This window comes from Aotus nancymaae, unplaced genomic scaffold (assembly GCF_030222135.1).
Source record: "Aotus nancymaae isolate 86718 unplaced genomic scaffold, 86718_ANA_hifiasm-v0.15.2.pri h1tg000076l, whole genome shotgun sequence".
In the NCBI taxonomy this organism is placed as follows: domain Eukaryota; kingdom Metazoa; phylum Chordata; class Mammalia; order Primates; family Aotidae; genus Aotus; species Aotus nancymaae.
Genome location: NW_026988491.1, coordinates 22,866,757 through 22,892,009, shown reverse-complemented (window position 1 = coordinate 22,892,009; position 25,253 = coordinate 22,866,757). Strand labels below are relative to the sequence as shown.

Genomic DNA, 25,253 nt, shown 5'->3' with positions numbered 1-25,253 from the left:
ATTCTGTACAATGTAAAGGACCCGTACGAAAGATACACGGTGTCTCCCACTTGTAATCCCAGCACTTTGGGAGGCCATGGCGAGCGGATCACAAGATCAGGAGTTCAAGACGAGCCTGGCCAACATACTGAAGCCATGTCTGTACTACAAATAAAAAAAAATCAGCTGGGCGTGGTGGTGGGCACCTGTAATCCCAGCTACTTGGGAGGCCGAGGCAGGAGAATTGCTTGAATCCAAAGGCAGAGGTTGCAGTGAGCTGAGATCGTGCCACTGCACTCCAGCCTGGGCGTCAGTGGGAGACTCTGTCTCAAAAATAAAAAAGATGTCCCAGGGCCTCAGGGGGCCACACTCAGCCCCTCTACCCACCAGTGCTTTATTTTCACAGAATCTCAAGGTCTGGCAGAAACAGGGTTACCAAAAAGATGACCCCATCCAGCAAGCACACAGCAGGCCAAGAGCAAATCCAGGCAGGATGGCTCCTGCTGGACCGGCGGCCCCAGCCTGGGTCCTGACCCCTGACAGTGCCCCTCAAGCAGAGGTGCTTGGCCTGGAGGCTTTTGCGGCCATCTCAACTGGAGGTAGAGGCCAGCGATGCTGCTCCACTCCTGACTTAGCACAGGATGCCCCCACATGGAAGAATAATCTGCCCCAAAAGTCAGCAGCACCGGGGTCGAACACGACTGCTCCAGCAGAAGGAGGGGCAGTTGACACGTTTCTATGTGGCTGGCCGGTCACAGCAACTCCCAAACCCTCCAGGAGGCAGGGCCCGGGAAGTGGAGGGGGCCCCTACAAACACATGCTGCTCCTGGCATGCACAGGGTCCAGGGCTATCTTGTCAAGCCCTGTCCACTCCCTGGTCTGTGAGGACGCCGGACTCTGCCCTGTGGTCACGCTCTCAGTGTGCCACGCTGTCTCAGTGGCTGCTGAGGAACCTCAGGCTTGCCTGCCCACAACAAACGCACTGTGGGCCTGTGACCTGCCCATGGCACCTGACGGCCCAAGCAATGTGATGAACAGAAAGGAACACATGTTCAGTCTTTGCCCCAGCTCCTCCAGCCCCTGCCATCTCTGGAGTGGGCAGTGTCTTCCGCATGTGAAGGAGGGGACTGAAGGCCAGGCCCTAGGGAGCTTCAGGATGCAGGATGCTGGTGACCAGGAAGACCAAGGTAGGCTGATGGGCTGGGACCTTCTGCCTTATCCGCAACTTCAGGAAGGGGCTGGAGACTGAGTTAATCACCAGTGGCCAAGGATTTAATCAAGCCTATGCACCTAAGGAAACATAGAACTCCTAAAAGATGCAGGGGTTAGCAAGCTTTCAGATCCATGAGCACACGAGGATGCTGGGAGGGTGGTTCTCCCAGAGAGGACGCAAAGGCTCAGCACCCACACCCCTCCCTGGCCCTAGGAACCTCTGCCAGCTGGCAGAGCCCCATTCACACCCTTTACAACAAGCAGGGAAGGTAAGTAAAGGGCTTCCTGAGGACTGTGGGCCATTCTAGCAAATGATGGAATGCCAGGAGCGGGTGGTGGAAACCCCCTGACTTACATTGTTATATGTAAATTTTCGGTGCTGCAAAGAAAAGTCAGCACTGGGACGAAGGATCTCTCAGCAAGGCAATCTTAATTCCTAAAGAAAGGGCACACTCGCCAGCAGTCTTGCTATGAGAGTACAATGAACAAAGGAAAGCAGACCTATTTATCTTTCACGCATTTGGGGTGGTCTTTACTGCTGTGTCTGATCTCCATTGGCTGGAGCCAGACCTCACAATCTAAAACGGAACCTGATTGGCTAACAACTTAAAACTTTCTTGAATAGGTGAAGGCAACGGAGGACAAAAGGAAAAGAGGAAGTCCAAATAAGGAAGGAACAGGAAGCTGCTTGGGAAAGGACTTAGAGAAGTAGCAGCACAGATATCCTGGTTAAAGTTCAAGGACATAGAAGGTACCACATGCCTGTGAGCATGTCTGACAGCTACATGGGATAGGGCTCAACAAAGAGTTATTAGCAGAAAGCAAGAAGGCTTTGAAGAAAGTCTTTAAAACAAACTGTATTTCTAACACTTGTGATTTATTCTTTAACAAGAAAGGAGACTTTGAAGAGGAACTTTTCTACCTCCCACACATACCCAGTCAGTCAGAAACACAGGTGACCACGTGGCACTCAGACTTGGTGTCTAAAGCGGGAGCAGTCTTGTGGGTGGGACTGAGCCCTTCATCCATGGGGTCTCAACTAACTCTGGGTGGTAGTCTGAGAACCGAATTAAATTGGAGGACGATTAAGTGGTAGGAATTCAGTTGGTATCTGGAAAGTTGGAGGAAGGACTGGTGTGAAAAATGCACACATTTGGTGTCAGAAGTGTGAGTGAAACCAGGTCAGCTGGTGATACCATGGTGGCCTACATGGCGGTCATCCCACACACCAGCCTAAGATGCCGCCACTGCTGGCCCATGAAATGGCTGGTCTCCCAGGAGGTGGCACTGGGAGGAGACGTCCCTTCGTGTGTGGTCTCCCTCGGCCCCACGCCGTGTACACCAAGCATGATCACAGCACCAGCCCCTCACCACTGCCGTCCTGAAAAAACCCTCCACATGAGGGGTTTCAACTGGACGGGGCCACGCTGCCCATCTGTGTGGTCAAATGATTTTGGATGTTTCTGTGAACGTGTTTTTTGAATGAGACTAACACTTGAATCAGTGACTTTGAATACAGCAGATGACCCTCCATACTGTGGGTGGGCCCTATCCAATCAAGCGAAGGCCTCAATGGACAAAGATGGACCTTCTTCAAACAAGAACAGAACTTGCCAGCAGAGGCCTCAGGACTCCAGCTGCACCTCTCGCTGCGTCCCTGCAGATTTCACACCTACAGCCTCCGAAACTGCAGGAGTTTATTTTTTAAAAAGTAAACCTCCCTCCCTCCCTCCCTCTCTCTGTAGAAGTCCCATTGGTCTGCTCTCTGAGGGACCCTGACAGTTACAGTCCCCCCACCATGGAGGGCTGAGACTCCTGTGTTCATGGCATCAGCATCATGACCGAGTCACATCGGCCCGAGCGTTGGTCCTACCCAGCTGTCCCTTCTCCATCCCTGAAGCCCCCGTTCTGGGGCACTTTCCAGCCTCACTAGGGTCTCCATTCCTAGAGATCAGCAGCTTGGCCTGTGCCTACCAGGTGTATCTGGAGCCAATCAGCTGAGAAATGCCCATAAGAGCTTCCTGAAGGGATGAAAATGAAGGGCATGATGGTGCCAGACTCAGCCAAGAACCAGAAGCCGAGGTGCAAATATAACCGCATGTGGTGGGTTTCTCCTCATAAGCGAGTCAGCCAGAGGGGAACAGCAGGGAAACTGAGGCCCAGATGATGAGAGCCATGGTGGAGTGGTGAAGAGGGTGGCAGGTGGCTCTGGGGACACTCTGCATGTGAGCCAGCCATAGGAGAGGGCAACAGCAGGGAAACTGATGCCCTGGTGATGGGAGCCATGGTGAAGTGGTGAAGAGGGTGGCAGGTGGCTCTGGGGACACTCTGCATGTGAGCCAGTCAGAGGAGAGGGCAACAGCAGGGAAATGAGGCCCTGGTGATGGGAGCCATGGTGGAGTGAAGGGGGTGGCAGGTGGTCCTGGGGACACTCTGGGGACATGCTCACGGAAGGCACTATCTATCTCCCATCGGATACCATCCATGGTGCTTGACAAGGCAAAGAAATTTACAGGAATGCTACTTTATGGTGTGCTTTTGAAGACTGGACAGGCGTGGTGACGCACACCTGCAGTCCTAGCATTTTGGGAGGCCAAGCGGGAGGATAGCCTGAGTCCAAGGGTTCGAGACCAGCTGGGTACCACAGGGAGACCTTCACCTCCACAAAAATATAAAAACCAGTCAGGCGTGGTGGTGCACACCTGTGATCCCAGCTACTCAGGAGGCTGGAGCAAGAGGATCCCATGAGCTGGGAGGTGAAGACTGCAGTGAGCTGAGATCACACCATTGCATTCCAGCATGGGTGACAGAAGGAGACCCTGTCTCAAAAACAAAACAAAATGAAATGAAAACGATGGCATCCCGCACAGGGCAGCCCGAGGGCAGTGGCGCCCCTCTGTCTGCTACAATCTCGGTGGACGCGTGTCATGACACATTGGTCCAAACCCACAGAGCACTCCCCGCCAAGAGTGAGCCCTGGTGCGAACCACGGCCCTGGTTAATAACAGCGTGTCAATGTCAGCTCCTCACTGTCACTCACGTGCCTCACTCAGGCCAGCTGTTACCACAGGACCCTGTGGGGACGGGAGGGGCAGGTCAGAGGCTAGATAGAAACTGTACCATCTGCACCATTTTTCTATAACCCTGCAACTGCCCTAAAACATAAAGACTGTAATTGTCAAAAATAGTAATAAAACGACAGCATCAACCTTGCCCCTTGACAGCATGTGCTGTGCTGTGGAGCACTAACCAGTGAGGGCCAGGCTGGGAGGGGGCTGCTGAACCTTACCCCGATGGCACCCTAGAGCCCAGAGCCCAGAGCCCAGAGCCCAGACCCCAGAGCCCAGAGCCAAAGGCCCAGACTTCAGGGCCCAGACCCCAGAGCCCAGAGCCGAGAGCCCAGAGCCCAGAGCCTAGACTTCAGGGCCCAGACTCCAGAGCCCAGAGCCGAGAGCCCAGAGCCGAGAGTCGAGAGCCGAGAGCCCAGAGCCCAGAGCCCAGAGCCCAGGGCCCAGACCCCAGAGCCCAGAGCCCAGAGCCCAGGGCCCAGACTGGACACGCTGGCCATGGAGGCACAGCAGTGGTCAACAGAAGCCAGCGCTCAGCCCTGGGCCCCAGAAGGCTGAGTCTCTTCAGCGCTGCCTCTTGTGTTCTCTGAAACAACTTTATCTGGATAATCTTCAGCAAAACAACTTTTTTTTTAAATTAAACGAAAAAAAAAATCTGGCATAGCTACCATAATCTCTACAGATTAGCCGAGCTTTGAAATTCCGACATTCGCTCCTTGTTAAACCTGTTAATTCAGGCACTGCTTTCAAGATGCATTTCAAAAGCTCTGGAACATGCTTTCCTAACACAAAAGTTAAGATTCAAACAGTAATACCGCTAATTCCCCCGGAATGGAGCTTAAATGGAGCAGAGTGAGAGAGAACACACGTCCTGATGCAAGCCACGGTGAAAGGTGCATTATCATATCAGAGATTTTTGCATAATCTTGCCACTTAATAAGGCTACGAGATATTGTTTGGAGAAGTGTTAATTTATGCAGCTTGTAAGTCAGCTGTAGTCGGAGACAATCTCAGTTCTTAAAGGATTAGTGCACGCTGATGTTGGCGTGGCCTCGTGCAAACACTAATTAAACAGCGCAAGGGGGTGTCCAGCATGGCTGGGAAGGAACTGGTCCCCAGAGGCGCCCCTGTCCCGTGCAGTCTGATGGGCAGGCTGCCCGCTGCCTGCTTGTGGCAGCACATTTGAGGATGTGTGACATCCCCCTTATTGTAGCTTGTCCACGGAACGGATGCAGAGTCTCTTGGTGGCCTCCACAGAGCCCCAGTGGCTTCGGTCCAGAGAGACCTGGGCTCCCCAATCGAGGAGCTCCCCAGAGCTACTGGCAGCACTCATGGCTCTAACACACATATCCACATCCCCGTCCCCGGCCTGCTCCGCAGGACATGGATACCTCTGCTCTGCCAGCGGCACCCACTCCCACTAACTCCTGCTGGAGCCTTCGGGCACAATCACACCCCCGCTGAGGCGCAGGGAAGAAGGGAACCTGGAAGGGGCAACCGTTTTGGGAAACAGTGTCTCTCTGGGTTTTGAGGTTGGAGCCGATCGGGGTGGTGGTGCCTCCTCCCAGACCTCACAGCCGCATGTCCCCTGAGCAGGTGGAAAGGGAACTGCTTTGCCACTGGCAGGTCCCAATGGGGGCACACAGGCTGTAAACTCAGAGCTATGAGCACGGCAGGGCCACACTTGAGGCCTAACTCCAAAGCCAGGCTCGGGCTCACACCACCAGCCAGTCACCGGCTCAAGGCAGCACCTTTCTAGAACCGAATGGGTGTGGCTTCGTGTGCCCTGTGCGAACAGGGAGAGCTGATGTGCAAAGTCCCTCAGGGGTGCAGGCACCCTGCTCAGCTGCAGGTGTGCTGGGGCACGGGGCAGTCCCGTGGGCTACTCTGAGCATACAGAGACCTGCCAGGAGGGCTGTGGCTCCAGCTGCAAACTGCCTCCGGGGCTGAGTGACAGTGGAACATCCCAGCAGGGAGCCCGTCCTTCCGCCCGTCCGTCCATCTGCACTGCTATCTGTCCCCTCTTCAAAATACAGACAAGGCGCCTGGTAGACAAGACATGCAGGGACCAGTAAGTGGCAGTGCGGCCCCTGCGGAGGGCTCTGCATCCCCACAGATGAGGGCTGTGCAGCTGCTCAGCGGCAGGATGCAGACAGCCGGCCGTCGACGGGAGCTCGAGAACCCACGGGGGCAGTCACGCCAGAGCCACCCCAAGGACCGTGTGTGAGGCGCTGAAGTCCTGTGCCGCCCTTGTTTTCAGGACATGTCCCTGAAGGGTGGGGCCCAGTCCCCCCATCCCAGCCCCCGATCTCAGCCGCATCTTCCAGTCCCCATGGGTGCAGCCCTCGGAGGCCGCCTGTACACTCATGTGTGTGCCCCAGAGCTTGTCAACATATGTGCGTGGGATGCTGAGAACATACCAACAGCTTCCCCTCATGCGTGCACCCCAGAATGTCCCGCTGGTCCCCCCATTTCTCTCCTCACCCATCTGAGTGGGTTGGACAGCCGAAGCCTGCTGGGATCTGCCAGGCAGCCTGCAATCCTCGAGCCTCGCTGGGTTCCGCCGGCCAAGAGCAGGCGCCTGCCTCCCTCTCACCGCCCCTACATGTCCCCAGAGGAAGAGAGCACACACAGGGCCACTCTGTGGGCACAGGAGCATGACCAGGGCCTGGGAGGATGCACAGGCCCTGGCACCCTGGCAAAAGGCTTTTGTTTTCTGGCATTTGTCACAACGGGTCTCCCAGGAAACCACAATTCCTTACGTAAGGACTTCAGGAGAGAAAATAGGAAAAATCATGAACGTGAGAGCCAATGCCGACACTGATGGGGTCTCCGTGGGCTGTAGCACCGTGGACTCTGTGCCGTGAGTCCCCTTTCACCACCTTTACAACCCTGAGATGCTCACAGCCACACTGGGGGTCATGCCAGGGGAAGAGGACAGGACTTGACCTCACGGGAGCACTTACTGTCCCATGTCACAGACTGGGAAGTGGAGGCCTGGGGAGGCCGTGCTAAGAGATGGCCCCAGTTGCCCTGGCTGGTGACTCCCTGGCGCTGCAGCAGCTCCCAGAGTGCACTACGCCTGAGGGTGAGGTGGGAAGGTGCCCAGCAGGAGCTGCACAATGAAACTGCAATGTTGAGCAATTGGTACCAACACGGCCACTTTGGGGGGCTGGGCCAATGGAACATTTCTCTCGAGTTAGCACTAGCCATCCTCAACCCTGCAGTCCCTAAGCCCTGACCCCAGCCACCCGCCTCATGAGGCAAGGACACAGAAACCCCAGCCTGGACAGCCAGCCCAGAACCTCTGTCTGGTGCCAGGCCCACAGCAGTCTCCCTGCCTGAAAAGACACGTCCCCTCCCATCGGTCACCATCACTGACTTGAGGCCCATGTGGCCTCGGGCAAGCCACTCCCCTGCCCTGTGCCTCCATTTCCCCACCTGCAGAATGGAGGGGCTGGGCCCGACTAGCTGCATCTCAGCTTCTGCAGCCTTCCTCTCCCAGCATCCTCGGCTGCCAGCTCCAAGGCCCCGCTTTCTACACCGGGCCACTGGTGACACAGGTGGGTGGGGTCCTGGGCTGGCCTTGGGCTCAGGACGTCCATCCGGGAGAGGGTGATGGTGTCTCCCAGGTGACACTGTTCATGGACATGACTTTGGACACCCACCGTGGCGCGTCTGCTGCAGCTCCTGTCGGGATTCCTTGAGGACATCGAAGTTCCCACGGCTGCAGGGACGCCTCCCTCCCGCGGACTCTGCCCTCGTTCAGCTACCTCTGAAGAGTCCCGGGTCCAAGATCCAGGACCAAATCCCACAGCCAGGTCCGCCCTAAAGACTCCAATCCAGCCAGCCAAGACACCACCAGGCAGGTGTCTTTCTGAGAGACCCCTGGGAGCAGCATGCAACAGACAGGAGGGATTCCAGGGAGGCTCCAGGAACGCTCCCACGCCTGCATCTCTTGCTGATGCCCAGGAAAACTGCACTTCTGCTCAGTTTCTCAGCAGCACGGGGCTTCCTCACTCTAGACTGGCCCAGGCCTCTGTCCAGGAGGGCACGCAAGAACCAGCCTTCCGAGGACTGAGTCAATCGCTGCGAGGAGGGAACGCCAGCCCGACGCAGGGAACCAGAGGAGTCAACCCCAGGGAAGAAGAGAAACGACAGTGCCCGCAGCAGCTGTTTCACGGTTCTTCAGCCCAAGTCAGAGGCTGGGACAGCAGGCAGGGGAAGATGGCTGGACCCGGGGCTGGCCCCAAGCACAGTGTCCCGAGTCCCCTGCCTGAGGAGGCTCGCTTCACCTGCCCCACAGCCTCTGAGGTCCTCTCACTATCCCGTGTGCAGGGGAGGACACGGGGCATGGGGAACATAGACCCAGGTCACACACCAGCAAGGGGACAGCCAAGCCAACCCTGGGAGGCCACAGGCTCTGCCACACTCACTCCAGAGCCACCGTACAGTGTCGGGGACAGACCAGCGGCCCACGGAAAGGAAGCTGGCACAGTGCCCTGGGCACAGTGTGGGCGCAGAGGGCAGCACCATGGCTGGGTCACTAACCACAACAGTAACTCTACCACTGGCTCAGGCCCCACAGAGCACACCAAGGAGCCCCACAGAGCACACTAAGGAGGCCCCACAGAGCACACCAAGGAGGCCCACAGAGCACACCAAGGAGCCCCACAGAGCACACCAAGGAGGCCCCACAGAGCACACCAAGGAGGCCCCACAGAATGCCTCGAGACCTGCCAGGGACCCTTGCCTCCTGCCGTCCAGGCAGAGGCCTGCTAAGGAGAGGAGGTGCCCTGGGCCATGGGCATCACCTCTACCCACCACACCTCAGTGGCTGAACAGCGCTCAGGGCCGTGAGGCTGTGGCACTAGATCCCAAGCACCTGCCTGGAGAGAGACGCCCCGCCCAGGTGCCTAGGAAGCCGGCTGCCCTGAGAGGGAGACTCCGTGGGGGAGTGGGCGGGGACTGGACCTCAGCTACGTGGCCGTCCGTGAGCCTAGTGCCTCCTCCTCCTGCCACACCACCATCTCCTGCCTGGGAACACGCTGCCCACGTGAGTTCAGGGCTCAGCTGGCCCGGGTCCCTCCCTCAGGCCAGCCCAGGGTCAGGCCCAGGCTCCGGCATTCACCTTCCAGTTGCTCTGGGTCACCCCCCACCCTCTGACCCCACTGCCCAGGAACAGGCTCTCCCCTGTCGCCTGGAGCCCTCAGGGCACCTCCTGGACAGCGCCCACTCCCTGCACCAGCAAGATGACTCTGTCCCAGGTAAAGACTGAGAAACGCCTGCTGCCTCTGTCTGTGCCTCCCTCCAGGGTAAGGCCACAGCCGGGGGTGACTGAGGTGTCACAAGCCCTGGGAGTCAGATGAACAGGGGTGAAAAGAGAGCAGGCAGGGCCCAGAGGGTGGCTTGTGACGGAAACACCCACTCCTGCCTGTGGTTCTGAGGGCAGTGTCCACCCAACGGGAACCACACTCCCATTCTAGAATATTCACTAAGGAAGCAGGAACCTTACCCTCTTCCTAGATCACAGCCCGTCCCAGAGACAAGAAACCACCTCAATACACAGAACTCTTCACGCTGCTCTCCAGGCCAAGCCACCAACTTGGGAGAAAAGAGAAACGTGTGTCTCAGCTAAGATAAATTATTGCATTAAGAACAAATCATGACTTTGGGAGGTCGAGGCGGGCGGATCACCTGAGGTCAGGGGTTCAAGTCCAGCCTGGCCGACGTGACAAAACCCTGTCTCTACTAGAAATACAAAAATTAGCCAGGCCTGGTGGTGGCAGGCGCCTGTAATCCCAGCTACTCAGGAGGCTGAGGCAGGAGAATCGCTTGAACCTGGGAGGTGGAGGTTGTGGTGAGCTGAGATCACACCACTGCACTCCAGTCTGGTTGACAGAGTAAGACTCCGTTTCAAAAAAAAAAAAAAAAAATGAGAGAACAAATCATGAAAAAAAGACTAAACATCAGACGCATTTTGGTAACATTAATAGCATACCAGGTAACTGTGAAGCTGATCACAACCGATTCCAACTGGAATAGGAAACGCCGTGGAGGAAGCTGGACACAACGGTTGTTCTTTTTCACAGTTTTCTCTTGGATTAAAAAAATGAAAACGTAACTTTCAAAGGGACACCAGCCAGTGGGCTCTGTGAGTCCTGGGTCCGTGGGTGGCAGCCGCTGGAGGTCAGCTCGGCCCAGGCTCGGCCCGTTCTGCACAGCGGGTGTTGAGGAGCTACCGGAGAAGCTCACAGTGTCTCCCCAGCTCGGGCCAAGCTGTGAACCCCCCAGGGTTGCACCACAGCCATACATCACCTCACTACTAAAAAGAAATCTTCCATCACCCCGTGAATGGAAAGCCAGTGCCTTTGCCATAAATAGAAGGCACCCATAAAAGCAGATACAAAGCTATTAAAATAACAAATGCCCATCCGCATCCGCATAAAGCCAGCTTGCAGGCCAACGGCAGTGCGTGCCCTCGCTCTGGGAAATGCTGGATTTATGGGAGGACGAGCGTTCAGAATTTCCAGGCTGTCCACCCCAACCCCGATCTCCTCGGGAAAACTAGCTTCTTCCTCAGCCCCCAACCTAAGGGCCCTCACTCCCGTGGCATTCCACCTCTGAGATGAGAACCCGGATCTTTCCCTTCGTGCTGACGGAGCATCTGCTCCCTTGGAGGGGGGGCCCTCCTTGAGATGAGGTGGACCTGAATCAGACCCAGGCCCCACCCACCAGTCATGCTGCCTGGAGATTCCCCCCCACACACACGCGTACATACACGCACACACATGCGCGCGCACACAAACGTGGGCTGCAATCCCTTGTGACAAGATCCTCGGCGTGTGCCTGCTCTATCTGGTTCCTTTGGCCGCTGTGACAAATCACAAACCCATGGCTTAAAAACGGGAGTTTCTGCCCTCACAGTTCTGGAGGATGGAAGTTGGAAATCAAGGTGTCTCCAGACTGTGCTTCCTCCAAAAGCTCCAGGAAGGATTCTTCCTGCGTCTTCCAGCTCCTGGTGGCTGCGGGTTCTCCTTGGCTTGTGGCCGCACCCCTCCAGCCCGCGCTCCGTCTTCACCAGGCCCTCTCTCCCGTCCGTGTGCTTCTCTTCTCTTCCCTTGTAAAGACTTGTCTTTGGACTGTGGGTGCATCCTAATCCAAGGTGACATCAGCTTGATATCCTGACCTTAACAACTTCTGCAGAGATGCTTTTTCCAAATGAGAGCACCCCGGGTTTCCAGGTGGCTCTGACTTTGGGGACCTCCAACCGACCTCTACAGGTGTGCATTACTCACAGGTGCAGACTCAAGTCCTCACTCTGCCGTTTCACACAAGTGACCCCATGAGACCCACCAACCCCCAGCCAGTTATCCCCATCCACCTTCCACCAGCACGCTGCCTGTGGCTGGCATACAGCAGGTACTCAATACATGCATGCCAAACTGAGGCTGGCGTGTCTATCAAGGTTGTCCCCAAGGCAACCGGTGGGCAGGAGCAGGGAGCTGTCACTGTGCAGGCATTCCCTGGGGACAGGAGGGTCTGAAGATGGATTTTCTGGTTCTGCAAAGCACAGTTATTTATAAGCAAGGTCTGGGTTCTTCCATCAGTGAAGTGAATCTGCAGGCCTGCTTGGTGCCTCTGTCATCGGAGGAGAAGAAAGGTCATTGGCTAACAAAATCCGTGTTCTTCGAGGCAGACGCTGGCTTTGGAGAGTGTGGACTGTAAAAGCTTCAGGACCTCTTCTAAATACACCCAGGGAAGATCACATGGGGGCCAGGCTGGCTCCACGCAGTCCAGTTGGAATGGTCTTGGGGACGAGTCTTCCCACGGATTCCTGAGTCTTCCGCCAGGAGCGTCCCCAAGGGTACTGTGTTCACCTGCCATTCTCCAGCTGGGAGGCCACAGAGGCAGGGAGGTGGCACTGAATCATGTCCCCAACCCCCCTAGGTCCCTGTGGTCACAGCAAGAGACCACAGTCCAGAAACCAGTCCTGACACCCAGCGGCCACCAGCCTCAATCCATGGGGACCCACTTTGAGTCCAACGCAGGGGACAGGGTAAGGGGTCCTGCTGTCAACTTTGAGAGTAGCACCCGCCCTGCTGAGACCCTCTGAAGGACCCCTCCTCCTGAGAGCAACGCCTTCCTTCTGCCAACACCTCCGCAGAGCCTTCCAGGATGGCAGCGCAGCCCCATCCAGGCAGCAAGGTCAGGAGAGAAGGCACCTGGTTCTGGGGCCGCGGCCACAACACTGCACCTTCTGTCCTTGTATTTCCTCAACGGTAAGTCATGCAATGATCATGCCCTCTCTGGGGGGGTGGCCCGAGGAGCAGAGGCAACAGCAAAGAGCGGCAGCCGACCTCACAGCCAGGCCCATCACCAGAGGCCCCTGTGCTCAGCCCACGGGCTCACCGCCTTACTATCTCTGCCGAGATGACGCTTCTCATCACTCCAAGGCCAATGCAGACCCCTGGTGAACATCCATCTCTCCCCTGGACCGATCCCCCAACCCACTGGAGCCCCTGTTATGCGCAGATGGAGCTCGGCCAAGGAGGCTTCGGGCACCTGCGGGCTAACCCAGGCCTGCCTGCTTCCCTCCAGAGTAACGCGGGCAAGAGCAAGGCGAGGGCCTGGCTGGGACAGTGCCGGGGCGGAGAAAGCAGGTTCAGCCTGGGAGGGAGGGCCTGCTCCTGGGAAGTTCAGTGGGCCCTCAGCGGAGGCAGAAGGCAGCCTCTGTGTGGGTCCTCTAAGCCCCAGAGCCTTCCGAAGCACGGATTTGTTTTTAAAAATGCAAAAGGAGAAGACGGAAAGGCAAGGGCAGAAGGCCATGTTTGAAGCATGCTGACGTGGCGTCTGGAAGGGGGTGTGGGGGCGGGGGAAGCTGGGGCACCAGCGCCCTCCCCTGAGGGCCAGGGAGCCAGGGCCTGGCCTACCCCACAAGGCAGCCCCATCAGCCAGAGGACCAGGTGCCCCCGGGCCACTTCCGGTGACATCAGCTTCCCTCGGGCCCTCCAGGGCTCCATTTCCCGGGCTAGGAGTCCACAGAAATGCAGCAAAGGGCAGGGCCGGCAGCCACTGCCTCCTTCATGCCTCAAGCAGTGACCTCCCTAAATGCCTGCCTGCAGCCCATGCCTGGCCTCCCTGAAGACAATGCCTGGCATCCCTGAAGACCACACCTGGCCTCCCTGAAGACCACGCCTGGCCTCCCTGAAGACCACGCCTGGCCTCCCGGAAGACCACGCCTGACCTGCCTGTAGCCCACGCCTGACCTCCCTGAAGACAACGCCTGGCATCCCTGAAGACCACACCTGGCCTCCCTGAAGACCACGCCTGACCTGCCTGCAGCCCATGCCTGGCCTCCCTGCAGCCCACACCTGGCCTCCCTGAAGACTACGCCTGGCCTCCCTGAAGACCACACCTAGCCTACCCACAAACCGCTGGTCCTGTTCCACTCGAGGGCAACAGTTCCCACGTGGCGAGGACACAGCCCTTCCTTCCCCACCAAAGCACAGGAGCTGCAAGGAAGGGCGAGTCCCTGCAGTCTGGGACCCTCTGCCCACACCGAGGCCGGTGAGATGAACCTAGGTGTGCAGACCCCTCCAGAACTTGTGCCCACGGCATCTCAGAGCCCCAGGATGCATGGAAAATCGTCACGGGCCTCTGTGCAGAAGGTCACCCCAAATTCAGGAGGAAGGAGAGCTACCCACCCACAGAGCACTCTCAGCTGACGACGGCCTCCACACCCTAAGAACTACACCTGGAGCGTGAAGAGAGACCTGCACATGCCACGAGGCCACAGGAAAACCACAGTGAAACAGACACAGCTGACAACACAGCCCTGGCTCCCGCAACCTGGACAAGGGCCGGGTGGAGGCCTGGATCTTGCCAGCATCCGGAGCCCTAATGACCTGTGGGTGCACTGTGGCTGCCCCACACGCTACAGCCCAGCCGGACACGTGGTGGGAGCCCGTCCTGCCATCCAGCGAACACAGGACAGGCCTCCCTCCCCACCTCAAGCAACACTGTGTCTGGACAAAGGGGCCATATCCTCAAGGAACTCTCTAGAAACCACTATGGGCACTGTCAAGGTCACCCAGCTGTGCATGGAAGATTCCAGACTGCATTTCAAAGACTCTACCCACCAGGGGCCAAACCACCTGCCCAGGAACTTGGGATCCAGAGAAGTGGGCGAAACCCTGAGAAGACCAGCCCTGCACCCCTGCAAATGTCTGCGGATCCCTCTCCAGACAGGGAGGCCCTGCGTCCAGTGCCTGAGGCCTCATCTGCTCCACAGACATGTCCAGCACTTGGCAGGAGCGGCTCCTGGGCTCTGCGCAAGGTCACCACTGGGGCCATCAGTCAGGGGCCCCCTGTGGAATTCCCCAAGGTTTCCACTCCTTTTATTGTTCCCTTCCTGCGAAGAGGACACCAAGGGTCCCAGAAGCCTGCCCCTGGCCTGGTATCGTGCTGCAGGTGGGCTTCCTCGTCCTGAAGGTTATTTGCAGAAGCGGATATGACCCCTTGGGATGGGCACAAGGCATGCAAGATGGGCATCGCAGCCTGCAGCGGGAGGTGAGTGTGCCAGGCCCAGGCACCACCCACACTGCCCCTGCCTGGGGTCACAGAGAGAAAAGACAGAGCTGCGTGTCTGTGCCTGTCCTGCTGTCCTCTGGGACCTGGGCCCTCCCTTGGTCTCACCGGAACACAGCTGCCCACACTGTGAAGGGCAGGGCAACGCCCTCCTCCCCAGGAAGCCTCTGCAGAGGCCCAACCAGCAAGGGCCAGGGGCAGGGTCCGGGTGAGGACAGGGACAAGGCCACAGGGGCAGAGACTGAAGCTGGGTCCACCGTCCTCTCCCCTCCTCCAGAACCCAAGGCGGAGCCCACAGGGTGGGCTGGGGACTGCACGGTGGTTGGGGCATGGTGTGTGTGCGGCATGACAGGTGTAACCTTGTTTGTGATGTGTGGCTCTGCGTGTATGACGTGGATGTGGTGTGGTGTTATGTCTTGGCATGTGTTTGTGTGGCGGTGTGTTTGTATACTTTGTGTCGGGGGGATGGTCACGGTGTATGTGTGACGTGTGTGTTTGTGTGGTATGTATATTTGGTGTATGTATGTAGTATATTTTATGTGTGTGTGTGTTGTGTGTGGTGTATTCTATGTGTGTTTATGTTGTGTATGTGGTATGTTTGTGGTGTCCGTGGCATATTTTGTGTGTGTGCGGTGTGTGGCATGTGGTATGTGTACAAAGCATGTAGTGTGTGTGGTGTCTAGTATGTGTGGTGAATTTTGCTGTGTGTGGTATCTGTGTGATGTATTTTGTGTGTCTGTGATATGTGCTATGTGTGTGGTGTGTGCTGTGTGCATGCTGCTTTTTGTGGGTTGTGTGTGTGTAATATCTAGTGTGTGTGATGTATGTGGTGTATTTTGTATGTGGTGTGTGTATTTGGTGTATTTTATGTGGCGTGTGCTGTGTGTGTGATGTGTGTTGTAGGTGGGTGGGTGTGTGCTGTGTGTGTGGTGTATTTTGTGTGTTGTGTGTGTGGTGTGGTGTGTGTGTGGTTTGTATGTGGTAAATTTTTTTGTGTGTGCTGTGTGTGTGGTGTATTCTGTGTTTGTGTATGTTGTATATGTGGTATGTTTTTGGTAGGTGGGGTGTATCATGTGTGCATGCCATGTAGTGTGTGTGTGTGTGTGTGTGTGTGGTGTATATGGTGTATTTTGTGTGTGTTTTGTATATATGGTGCATTTTGTGTGTGGTGCCTGTGTATACTGTATTTTCTGTGGTCTGGGGCATGTGGTGTGTGTGGTGTGCATGTGGTGTATTTCGTGTGTAGCATGTGTGTGGTGTATTCCGTGTGGTGTGTGTGGTGTGTGTGTGGTGTATTCTGTGTGTGGTATGTGCATGTGCGTGGTCTGTTTGCATGGTATATTTTGTGTGTGGGGTGTGTGTGCGGGTGTGTGTGTGGTGTGCACTGTGTGTTCTTTGCATATTCTGTGTGTATGTTTTATATGTGGTATGTTTGTGGTGTATGTACTGTATATTGTGTGTGTGTGTGTGTGTGCTATGTATAGTGTATCTAGTGTGTGGTGTATTTTGTGTGTGGTGTGTGTGAGATGTATCTGGTGAGTGGTGTGTGTGTGGTGTCTAGTGTAGTGTGGTGTATGTGGTGTAGTTTGTAGGATGTGAGTATTTTGTGTGTGTGGTGTGTGGTGTATTTTGTGTGTGTAGGTGTGTGGGGTGTGGTGTGTGTATATTTTGTGTGTGGTGTGTAGTGTGTGTGTGGTGTATTTTGTGCATGGTGTGCATGTAGGGTGTGGGGGTGTAGTGTGTGTATATTTTGTGTGTGGTGTGTAGTGTGGGGGGGTATTTTACGTGTGGTGTGTGTATTTTGTGTGTGGGATGTGTGGTGTGTGGTATATTTTGTGTGGGGGGTGTACGGTATGCAATGTGTGTTGTGTAGTATTTGCAGCATGTGAAATGTGTGTGCAGCATGTGGTATGTGTTGTGTATTTTGTGTGTGGTGTGTGTGGGGTGTGGTGTGTGTTTGATATCTGTGTGGTATATTTTGTGTGTGTGTGGTGTGTGGTGTTGTCTGTGAGATGTATCTGGTGAGTGGTGTGTGTGTGTGGTATCTAGTGTGGCGTGGTGTGGTGCATGTGGTGTAGTTTGTGTGTTGCACGTGTGGTGTGTGGCAAGTGCTATGTGTGGTGTGTTGAGTATATGTGGTGTGTGTGGTGTGTGGTGCATATTGTGTGTGGTGTGTATGTGGTGTATATATGTGTGTGGTTTGTGTTCTGTGTGTTTTGTGCATTTTGAGTTGTGTGTGGTGTATTTTGTGTGGTGTGTGTGTATGTGTGGTATATTTTGTGTGTGGTGTGGTGTGTGTGTATATGTAGTTTATTTTGTGTGTGGTGTATTTTGTCTGTGGGGTGTGCAGTATATTTTGTGTCTGGGGTGTGTGGTGTGTGGATTTTGTGTGTGGGGTGTGTGATGTGTGATGTGTTTTTTTTTTTTTTTTTTTTGAGACGGAGTTTCGCTCTTGTTACCCAGGCTGGAGTGCAATGGCGCGATCTTAGCTCACCGCAACCTCCGCCTCCTGGGTTCAGGCAATTCTCCTGCCTCAGCCTCCTGAGTAGCTGGGATTACAGGCATGCGCCACCACACCCAGCTAATTTTTTGTATTAGTAGAGACGGGGTTTCACCATGTTGACCAGGATGGTCTCGATCTCTTGACCTCGTGATCCACCCGCCTCGGCCTCCCAAAGTGCTGGGATTACAGGCTTGAGCCACCGCGCCCAGCCCGTGTGGTGTGTTTTATGTGTGGTGTGTGGTGTATTTTGAGTGTGCTGTGTGTGGTGTGTGGGGTGTGTAGTATGCAATGTGTGTTGTGTGGTGCGTGCAGCATGTGAGATGTAGTGTGTGCAGCATGTGGTATGTGTTGTGGATTTTGTGTGTGGTGTGTGTGGGGTATTTTGTGTGTTGTGTGTGGTGTATTTTGTGTGTGGGGTGTGTGGTGTGTATATTTTGTGTGTGGTATGTGCTGTATCTTGTGTGTGGGGTGTGTGGTGTGCAATATGTGTTGTGTATTGTGTGCATGTGAGGTGTAGTGTGTGCAGCATGTGGTATGTGTTGTGTATTTTGTGTGGTGGGTAGTGTGTGTGTGGTGTATTTTGTGTATGGTGTGTGTGGTGTGTGGTGTGTGCAGTGTATGGGGTGCATGGTATTTGTGGTGTGTGTATATTTTGTATGTGGTGTGTGTGTGGTACATTTTGTGTGTGGTGGGTAGCGTGTGTGGTGTATTTCATGTGTCGTTTGTGGTGTATTTTATGTGTGGTGTATTTTGTGTGTGTTGTGTGGTGTATTTTGTGTGCGGTGTGTGGTATGTGGTGTATTTTGTGGGTGTGATGTATTTTGTGTGTGCTGTGCGTGGTGTGTAATGTGTGCAGCATATGGTATGTGTTGTGTATTTTGTGTGTGGTGTGTAGTGTGTGGTGTATTTTGTGTATGGTGTATGGTGTGTGGTGTGTAGTGTGTGCAGTGTGTGGGGTGTGTGGTATCTGTGGGGTGTGTAGTATGTGTGGTATGTGTGGGGTGTATTTTGTATGTAATGTGTAGTATGTGTATATTTTATATGTGGTGCGCAGTTGGTGTGTAGTGTGTGGTGTATTTTGCATATGGTGTGTGGTGTGTAGTGTGTGCAGCATGTGGGGTGTGTGGTATGTGTGGTGTATTTTGTGTGGTGTGTGTGGTGTGTAGTGTGTGCAGCATGTGGGGTGTGCGGTATGTGTGGCATATTTTGTGTGGTGTGTGTGGTGTGTAGTGTGTGCAGTGTGGGGGTTGTGTGGTATGTGTGGTGTATTCTGTGTGGTGTGTAGTGTGTGCAGCGTGTGGGGTGTGGTATGTGTGGTGTACTTTGTGTGGTATGTAGTGTGTGCAGCGTGTGGGGTGTGTGGTATGTGTGGTGTATTTTGTGTGGTATATAGTGTGTGCAGCGTGTGGGGTGTGTGGTGTATTTTGTGTGGTGTGTGTGGCATATTTTGTGTGGTGTGTGGTGTGTAGTGTGTGGTGTGTAGTGTGTGCAGTGTGGGGGTGTGCGGTATGTGTGGTGTATTTTGTGTGGTATATAGTGTGTGCAGCGTGTGGGGTGTGTGGTGTATTTTGTGTGGTGTGTGTGGCATATTTTGTGTGGTGTGTGGTGTGTAGTGTGTGGTGTGTAGTGTGTGCAGTGTGGGGGTGTGCGGTATGTGTGGTGTATTTTGTGTGGTGTATAGTGTGTGCAGCGTGTGGGGTGTGTGGTATGTGTGGTGTGCATTTTGTGTATGGTGTGTGTGGTGTGTCTCTGTTGGGGGGCACCCTGTGTGTGTCTCTGGGAAGGGTGGGCTCACACACGGAGCCCAGGTAAGAGGATGAAAAGGAAGGACACCGCCACCCCCCACCCCGCATTGTGAGCCAAGTCAGGGCTCCCGCAGTACAAAGGCTATGGGGTCCTAAGGGTTGGTCTGAAAGGAGCCCTCGTGCACTCGCTGGGATCTCACGTGAGCGAAGCTTCCACGCAGACCCCAGCTGCCCGCTTTCCCATGTTTTCCGTCTTTTCGGGTTACGGTGCCCTTCCTGTGGGCCACAGATCTCTGTGTTGATGTATAAATAAGGAGGTGAGGACTGCCCCCGCTCCCGGAACACCACTGCCTGCACGCACGGCTCCCTAATTAAGGGCTGTATTTTACATCAGGTTTATAATGCATGATCCTGTATTTACATGTTAAAGAAGATCACACATCTCTATGAACACCTACGAGTGTTTAGTTACACATAAGCAGGCACATGTACACACACACAAACATGCACACCCAGGAAAATGTCAGCAGTGAACCCTTCCAAGAAGGCTGCCCCTGACCCTGCCTTCTCCAGGCCCAGGGGCTCTTGGGCTGTGTGTGCAGCCAGCATCCCACCGGGCAGTGCACATGGCGTCCCTCCTGTCCCTCACTAAGGTGCCGCGCCCACAGACCACCGTGCGTGGAACTGAAAGCCCTCTCCACACGGCAGCAACATGGGAGACGGGTGAGTTTCCACAGATGCAGACAGCAAGATCAGCCCCAACCCAATCCTCCCGTGTGTGGCGGGAGTGACCACCAGCTGGTCCAGCCCACTGCCAGTCTGGCCCTCACAGGGAGGTTGGGGAGGCTGGGACTCCGGCTCCCAGCAAGGCAGTGAAAAGCCAACTTGTGTCTGGAAGTCACCTCCATTTGCAGCCCTTTTCTAACTTTTACAGCGTCAGAGACACAGCAGATGAGAAACCCATTCCAGTGAGTGTGGGTTTTATTTAGATTCTGTGTCACACAAGAAACGATAGTAAATGTTTATAAAGGAGTTGGTTATTTTTAACGTCTTTTCCTTTCCACCCCTCCCGGCTGCCATTCACACCTACCTGTCCTTGCAAACAGTGTCTGCCAGAGGGTCAGGGAGAGGCAGGCCAAGGGACACCTGCCAGGTGGGGCTGGCACTGGGACGCCCCTCTGCCCCAGCTGCCTGCACACCTCATCAGGGCCATAAAGACAGTGCACCCAGAAAGTGAGCTGCGGAAGCCCCTGGGGCTCCTAAAACAAGCCCAGGACCCCTCCACACACAGCCTGAGACTCAGGGAGAAATGAGGAGCCAGCTCTAAGCTCAGAGCCTGGGGGTGGGGGCAGCCCCACACCAAGACTGGCTGCAGGTGTGCGGGCACAGCTGGCCCTGAGCTGTGAGACAGAGCTGTTGAACTCCACCCTTCCCCACACACCCCGCAGTTAGTTCCTTCGCCATCGTTAGGCACTCAGAACGGAGCCCGGCGCAGCCTCGCGTCCTAACTGAGAACAGCCTTGCCGCTCTGGAAAACCTCAAGGACATCTACCCAGCCCTCACCCAACCCATGATGGGCCACTCCTGATGCCTCGGGGACACACACCTGTGCTCATGAAGTTGGAATGTCTGTCCGTATTCAACAAATATTTCTGATGGAGTCTTAGGGCCAGGAACTGTGCTGTGTCTCCTAAGAAGTTCTCTATCCATTTCTTTAAAAATAAATGGATCCATCTGACAGATATATGAACACTCTGCATCGGCCGCTCATCTTCTAAAGATGGCACCAACCGATGACTGCGCAGAGCCTCAACAATTAATACCACACCGTCCACTGCCTTGACGGCGTTGAGGATGCAGCTTGTTACAGGTCCCCCGGGTCTGCAGGATGACACCTCATTTCCAAAAGAGCCAGCTAACTCAGTAAATGAGAGTTGAATCCTGTTGACTCAGTCAACGGTCTGCCCTCCAAGCAGCCGCGGAAAGACGGGCACACCACAGAGGTTCCGAAAGCGCCTCTGGAATCCAGGCCCTGGTACACCATCCCAGGGCAGCCCGACACAAAGTTCTCAGCACTCACCCGCAAAAGAGGCTTTTTAATAGCACGTTCAAGCCATCGAATGCACTCCCCTGACATCAAAAGGATTGGCAGAGAGAGCTGAACCTCAAATCCACATTTAAAGCAAAGAGGCACTGGGTTCTCCCTCCCACGCAGAAAGCATTGGGCAGAACGATTTCCTGGCTTTCTCCTGCCCCTTTGGGTCCCAAAGCCCGGAAACCTGCCTGCCGCTGTGGCCAGCCCCGGGGGCCCCGCCACGCTCCCTGCTCTTTCAAGTATTTTCCTATTCTTCTGGTTACACGAAGCATCCACACCAAAGCCTGCTAATCTGTGCTGAGTCCAAGTGACTCAAGACTTCCAGAAAAATATTGTAAAGTCTTTGGAAGAGGGAGGTGGAAAATATTTTTATACTTCTAGCTGTTTCCTTAACTCCGTATTTGGAGACACAACTCTGGCTTCTCGCTCCTGTCTCCATTACACGTGTCCTCTGCTTCCTAAGGAAGCCGCTGGCTCTTCCATCAGGGTCCTGGGACTCCCGCCCTCACCCCCACTCTAACTGCACCGTGCTCACAGCATGTGCACACGCCAGAAGAAAAGACGACTCTCCCCTCCCAGAGGAGGGTCAGCGTGTCCTAAGGATAGCAGGGCAAAAAGAGAGGCTGCCCAGGCCCTGGGGCCGGACCCCACGCTGAGGCCCTGCTTTCCTCCCCGGCTGGTGGCTGCCCAGCCAGGCCTGGTGCGGCGGGCAGGACCTGTTCCCACAAAGCTCGGACGCACCGAGGCTGCAATTGCGGACCACAATTTGCCTCTCTCGGATCACAGCCCTATTCATCTCCGCAAACCCGGGAAGATAGAGTGGCCAGAGGAGGACAGATTAGCCACGGGGTGGCCTCTATCTCCACACAAAAGGAGAGGTATAGAAAAACGGCTCCCTGGGACCCCCATTCTTCACCCCTGAAAAAACCAGACTCATGGAAATGGCTATTGAAACGGCTCTTTCCTACTCGGCCCCAGACAACAAGTCATAATTGTCCACCCGCCTGCGGCGCTCCTACCCTCCTGCTGGACAGCGCGTTGAGCCCATCAGCCAGGAACCAGAGTGGGCCACCCCCTCCCTGGGCCCTCACTGCTGCTCCCCCAGGCCTCCCCTGGGGCTCCTGACACCAAGGGGCCAAAAGGGCATCTCAGCAAGGACCAGGGGGTCACTTAAGTCCTGACCTCCAGACAGACAGGCAGCAGGGGCTCCGACCCAGGTTAAGGCCACTGCTTTGGGATGGGGAGACGGGACTTCAGGAGTCCCAGAGGGCTGTGCAAACACCCAGACCCCGCAACCACTCTTTCAAAGGTACCCGTGCTCTCAGTGCACAGCTGACCCCATCCTATCCCACCTTCCTATGACTATGCATCTTCCACGCACTGACACGTGTGTCTGCTTCAACATAAACATGGAGGTGTCTGTGAATGGCTAAATTCACAGAAAACACTCCACTCAGCAAACACAACCAGTATTTAATCCTGGGCCTGATCCTAGACCCAACTGAGAGTCAGAAACTCTGTCTTCCTGGCCAATAAAGAGTCCTTTAGACCTAGAGCCTCAGGGGGACAGCGGAGTCCTGCCAGACACCTGCACTGGTCAGCGCCACAGGGAGAGACAGAAAGGAACCCTCGCCACAGGCCGGCCACATGGCGAGGGGCTTCCCCTCTCACTAACTCACAGCTTAAAAATCAGTGGAGTGTCGCTTCGTCACAGAGTATCAGGACACAGCTGGGCACTCGGACCTCAGAGAAACACTGAAATGCTCACATGCAAGCCTTTCCCACAAGCCAGTCCCCCAAAGAATTCGAGATCAGCCGAAGAGGTAGAGAACCTGGGGTGCAAACACACACAGGACCGGCAGAACAGGGACCCCTTCGCCAGGTGCCTGGAACGCACCAGGGGTGGCTCCCACAGTCCTGGCAGAGGACACCAGTGGAGGGCAGCCCTCACCGGCATTCCTGGAGCGAACGACTCCTCGGCAGGAAGGATGGCCTCCCCAGCCCAAAGGACCACTGCCCAAGGCTGAACCACCCACTCCAGAAGTCGGTCAGTAAGGCAGCAGGAAAAAGCTGGGCCTCCCACCCCAGGAAGGGTCCCCACAAGCCCGGGCTGCCACGTCAAGCCTGCAGCAGAGTCCTGGGGTAGCCTCCTCTCCCTTCAGACCTGGTCCTCCTCTTCCTGGGTGCCCACATCCAAAACCAAAGGAGTGAAGTGGACACCAGGCCCTCAGAGGGCACAGGGCCTGGGGCCAGGCTCCCGCACCTACCTGCTTTCCCAGGCCTCCAGCAGCTCATTAATTAGTCAGGGAAGCAGCTGAATTTGCAAGCCCTTCCTTCGCAGGAGCCCAGAGCTAATGAGAACCCAGGCAGTCACCAGCCACACAGGCTCCCTCCAGAGCTCAGCGTTCCCAGCCGACCAACGGGAGCAGCAGGCAGAGCTGGCCCAGCCTGTGTGCCAGAGCACCAGTAACCAGGATCAGGGGTGCCCAGGGAGCCCAATGTCTCGGTTGCCTCCGGTCTGCTATGACAGGCTAGGCTGATCCTGGGGCGCGGCGGGACCTCTGCACGAGGAGCCTGGCCCTGAAGCCAGGAAGTTTCCAGGAGTGCGCGTGGGGTGCCTGGAGCCTACGGTACATCAGGGAGGTGTGGCCCTGCCCTGACCCTCAGGGAGATGCTTACGGGTCCACAGGGCCTCTGCAGCCATGAGGGTCCAACTGCTATCCTGGGCGCCTCAACAGTCCCAGACTGCCCTGTAGTCTAACAGGGACCAGGACGGCAGGAGCAGAACTTGGTGCCGGGGCCTCCGAATCAGGGTGGCAAAGCCCATGCTCCCCAAGTCTGTGGGTCCCTGAGTCGGCCCGGAAGGCGGCGTGGGCCCTGGGGAACGGGTGCGCAGGCCTGTTTCCCGATGCCCACGGGCCCCAGCCCCGCGCCCACCCCGGCGGGTCCCAGCTCCGCTCCCGCCCCGGCCCGGCCCGCCCGCCAACGTGGAGCGCTGGTGCCATCTACCGAGGGCCACGGCGTGCGGGCGGGCGCCGCTGCCACCGAGCCGTGCGGGGCAGGGGATGGGAACGGCAGCCACGGCTCAGGCCGGGGACCCAGAGCGGCGCGAGAGGAACCGAGGCTGCAGCACGCCCCGAACCCCCGCCCTGCCGGTGAGCCCCGAAAGGCGCGGGGCGGCGAGACGCGCGGGGGGCCGGGCTCCGGGCAGGGTCGCGCCGCCGGCCATTCCGGCCCCGCAGTGGCGCTCCACGAGCCTCGGGCGAGCGGCGGCCGCGGCGGAACGTGCTGGAAGCCGGGTCGGGCGCCGGGACCGCCGCGGGCCGGGCAGAGCTCGGAGGACGGCGCCCGGGGACAATTACCTTCTTTGAGGAATTGCGCGTGGATCACCAGGACGAGGAAGCAGCAGAGCGCGGCCCCTGCCAGTGCCCAGAGCGCCTTCAGGAGCTGCATCGCGGAGTCCCCGCTCGGCCGACGCCCCCGAAGTCGCGCAGCGAAGGTCCAGGCGCCGCATCAGCGCCCCGCCGGGTGCAGCCGCCGCGGCCGCCCGCTCGCGCCCTCCATCCGCCGCCAACGCCGCGCTTCGCCGCGACTGGAGGCGCCACTCCGGGAGGCGATGTGTGTCTTTTTGGGCAGGGGGGAGGGGAGCAGGCGGGGGAGGGGGTGTCGGGGAGGGGGCAGGCGGGCGGGGGCGGGGAGGTTAGCAGAAAGTCTCGGGCCGCGGCGGCCGCCGCTCCGACCACTCGGCCACCATCGCGGGCTGCGGGGCGCCGGGGGCCCGGGAGCTGGGGGGCGGCCGCCGCGGCCCCATGAATCAGCCCCGCTGCCGCCCCCGGAGCCGCACCGCCAGCAGGGCCCGGACGGCGGGCCGCGGATTGCGCAACGGCCGGGCGGCGCGGGGGGGTCCGGCGCTTCCCCGGCCCCCTCCTCCGCCTGTCGCCCCCCCGCCCGCTGCTCGGCGTCGCCTTTCTCCTCCTCTTCCTCCTCCTTCGCCGCCTCCGCCGCCCGCGCTCGCTCCGGCCCAGGGCTCAGGGGGCCGCCGCGCCGCCGCCGCCGCCACC

The 25,253-nt window shown here is 56.8% G+C and overlaps 1 protein-coding gene across 2 annotated transcripts in view; it reads right to left on the bottom strand.

The window, feature by feature from the left end:
• TAFA5 (TAFA chemokine like family member 5) overlaps positions 1-25,253 on the bottom strand; it is a 216,844-nt gene that overhangs the window by 109,865 nt on the left and 81,726 nt on the right. Inside the window, exon 1 of one of the 2 annotated variants that reach the window (XM_064368242.1) lies at positions 24,555-24,786. The exons of the other annotated variant lie outside the window; for it this stretch is intronic. Within the exon in view, the coding sequence (XP_064224312.1) occupies positions 24,555-24,645 (91 nt within the window). The 5' untranslated portion in view covers positions 24,646-24,786. Of the gene's footprint in view, positions 1-24,554; positions 24,787-25,253 lie in introns of those variants that run through there. 2 annotated transcript variants of the gene reach the window in all.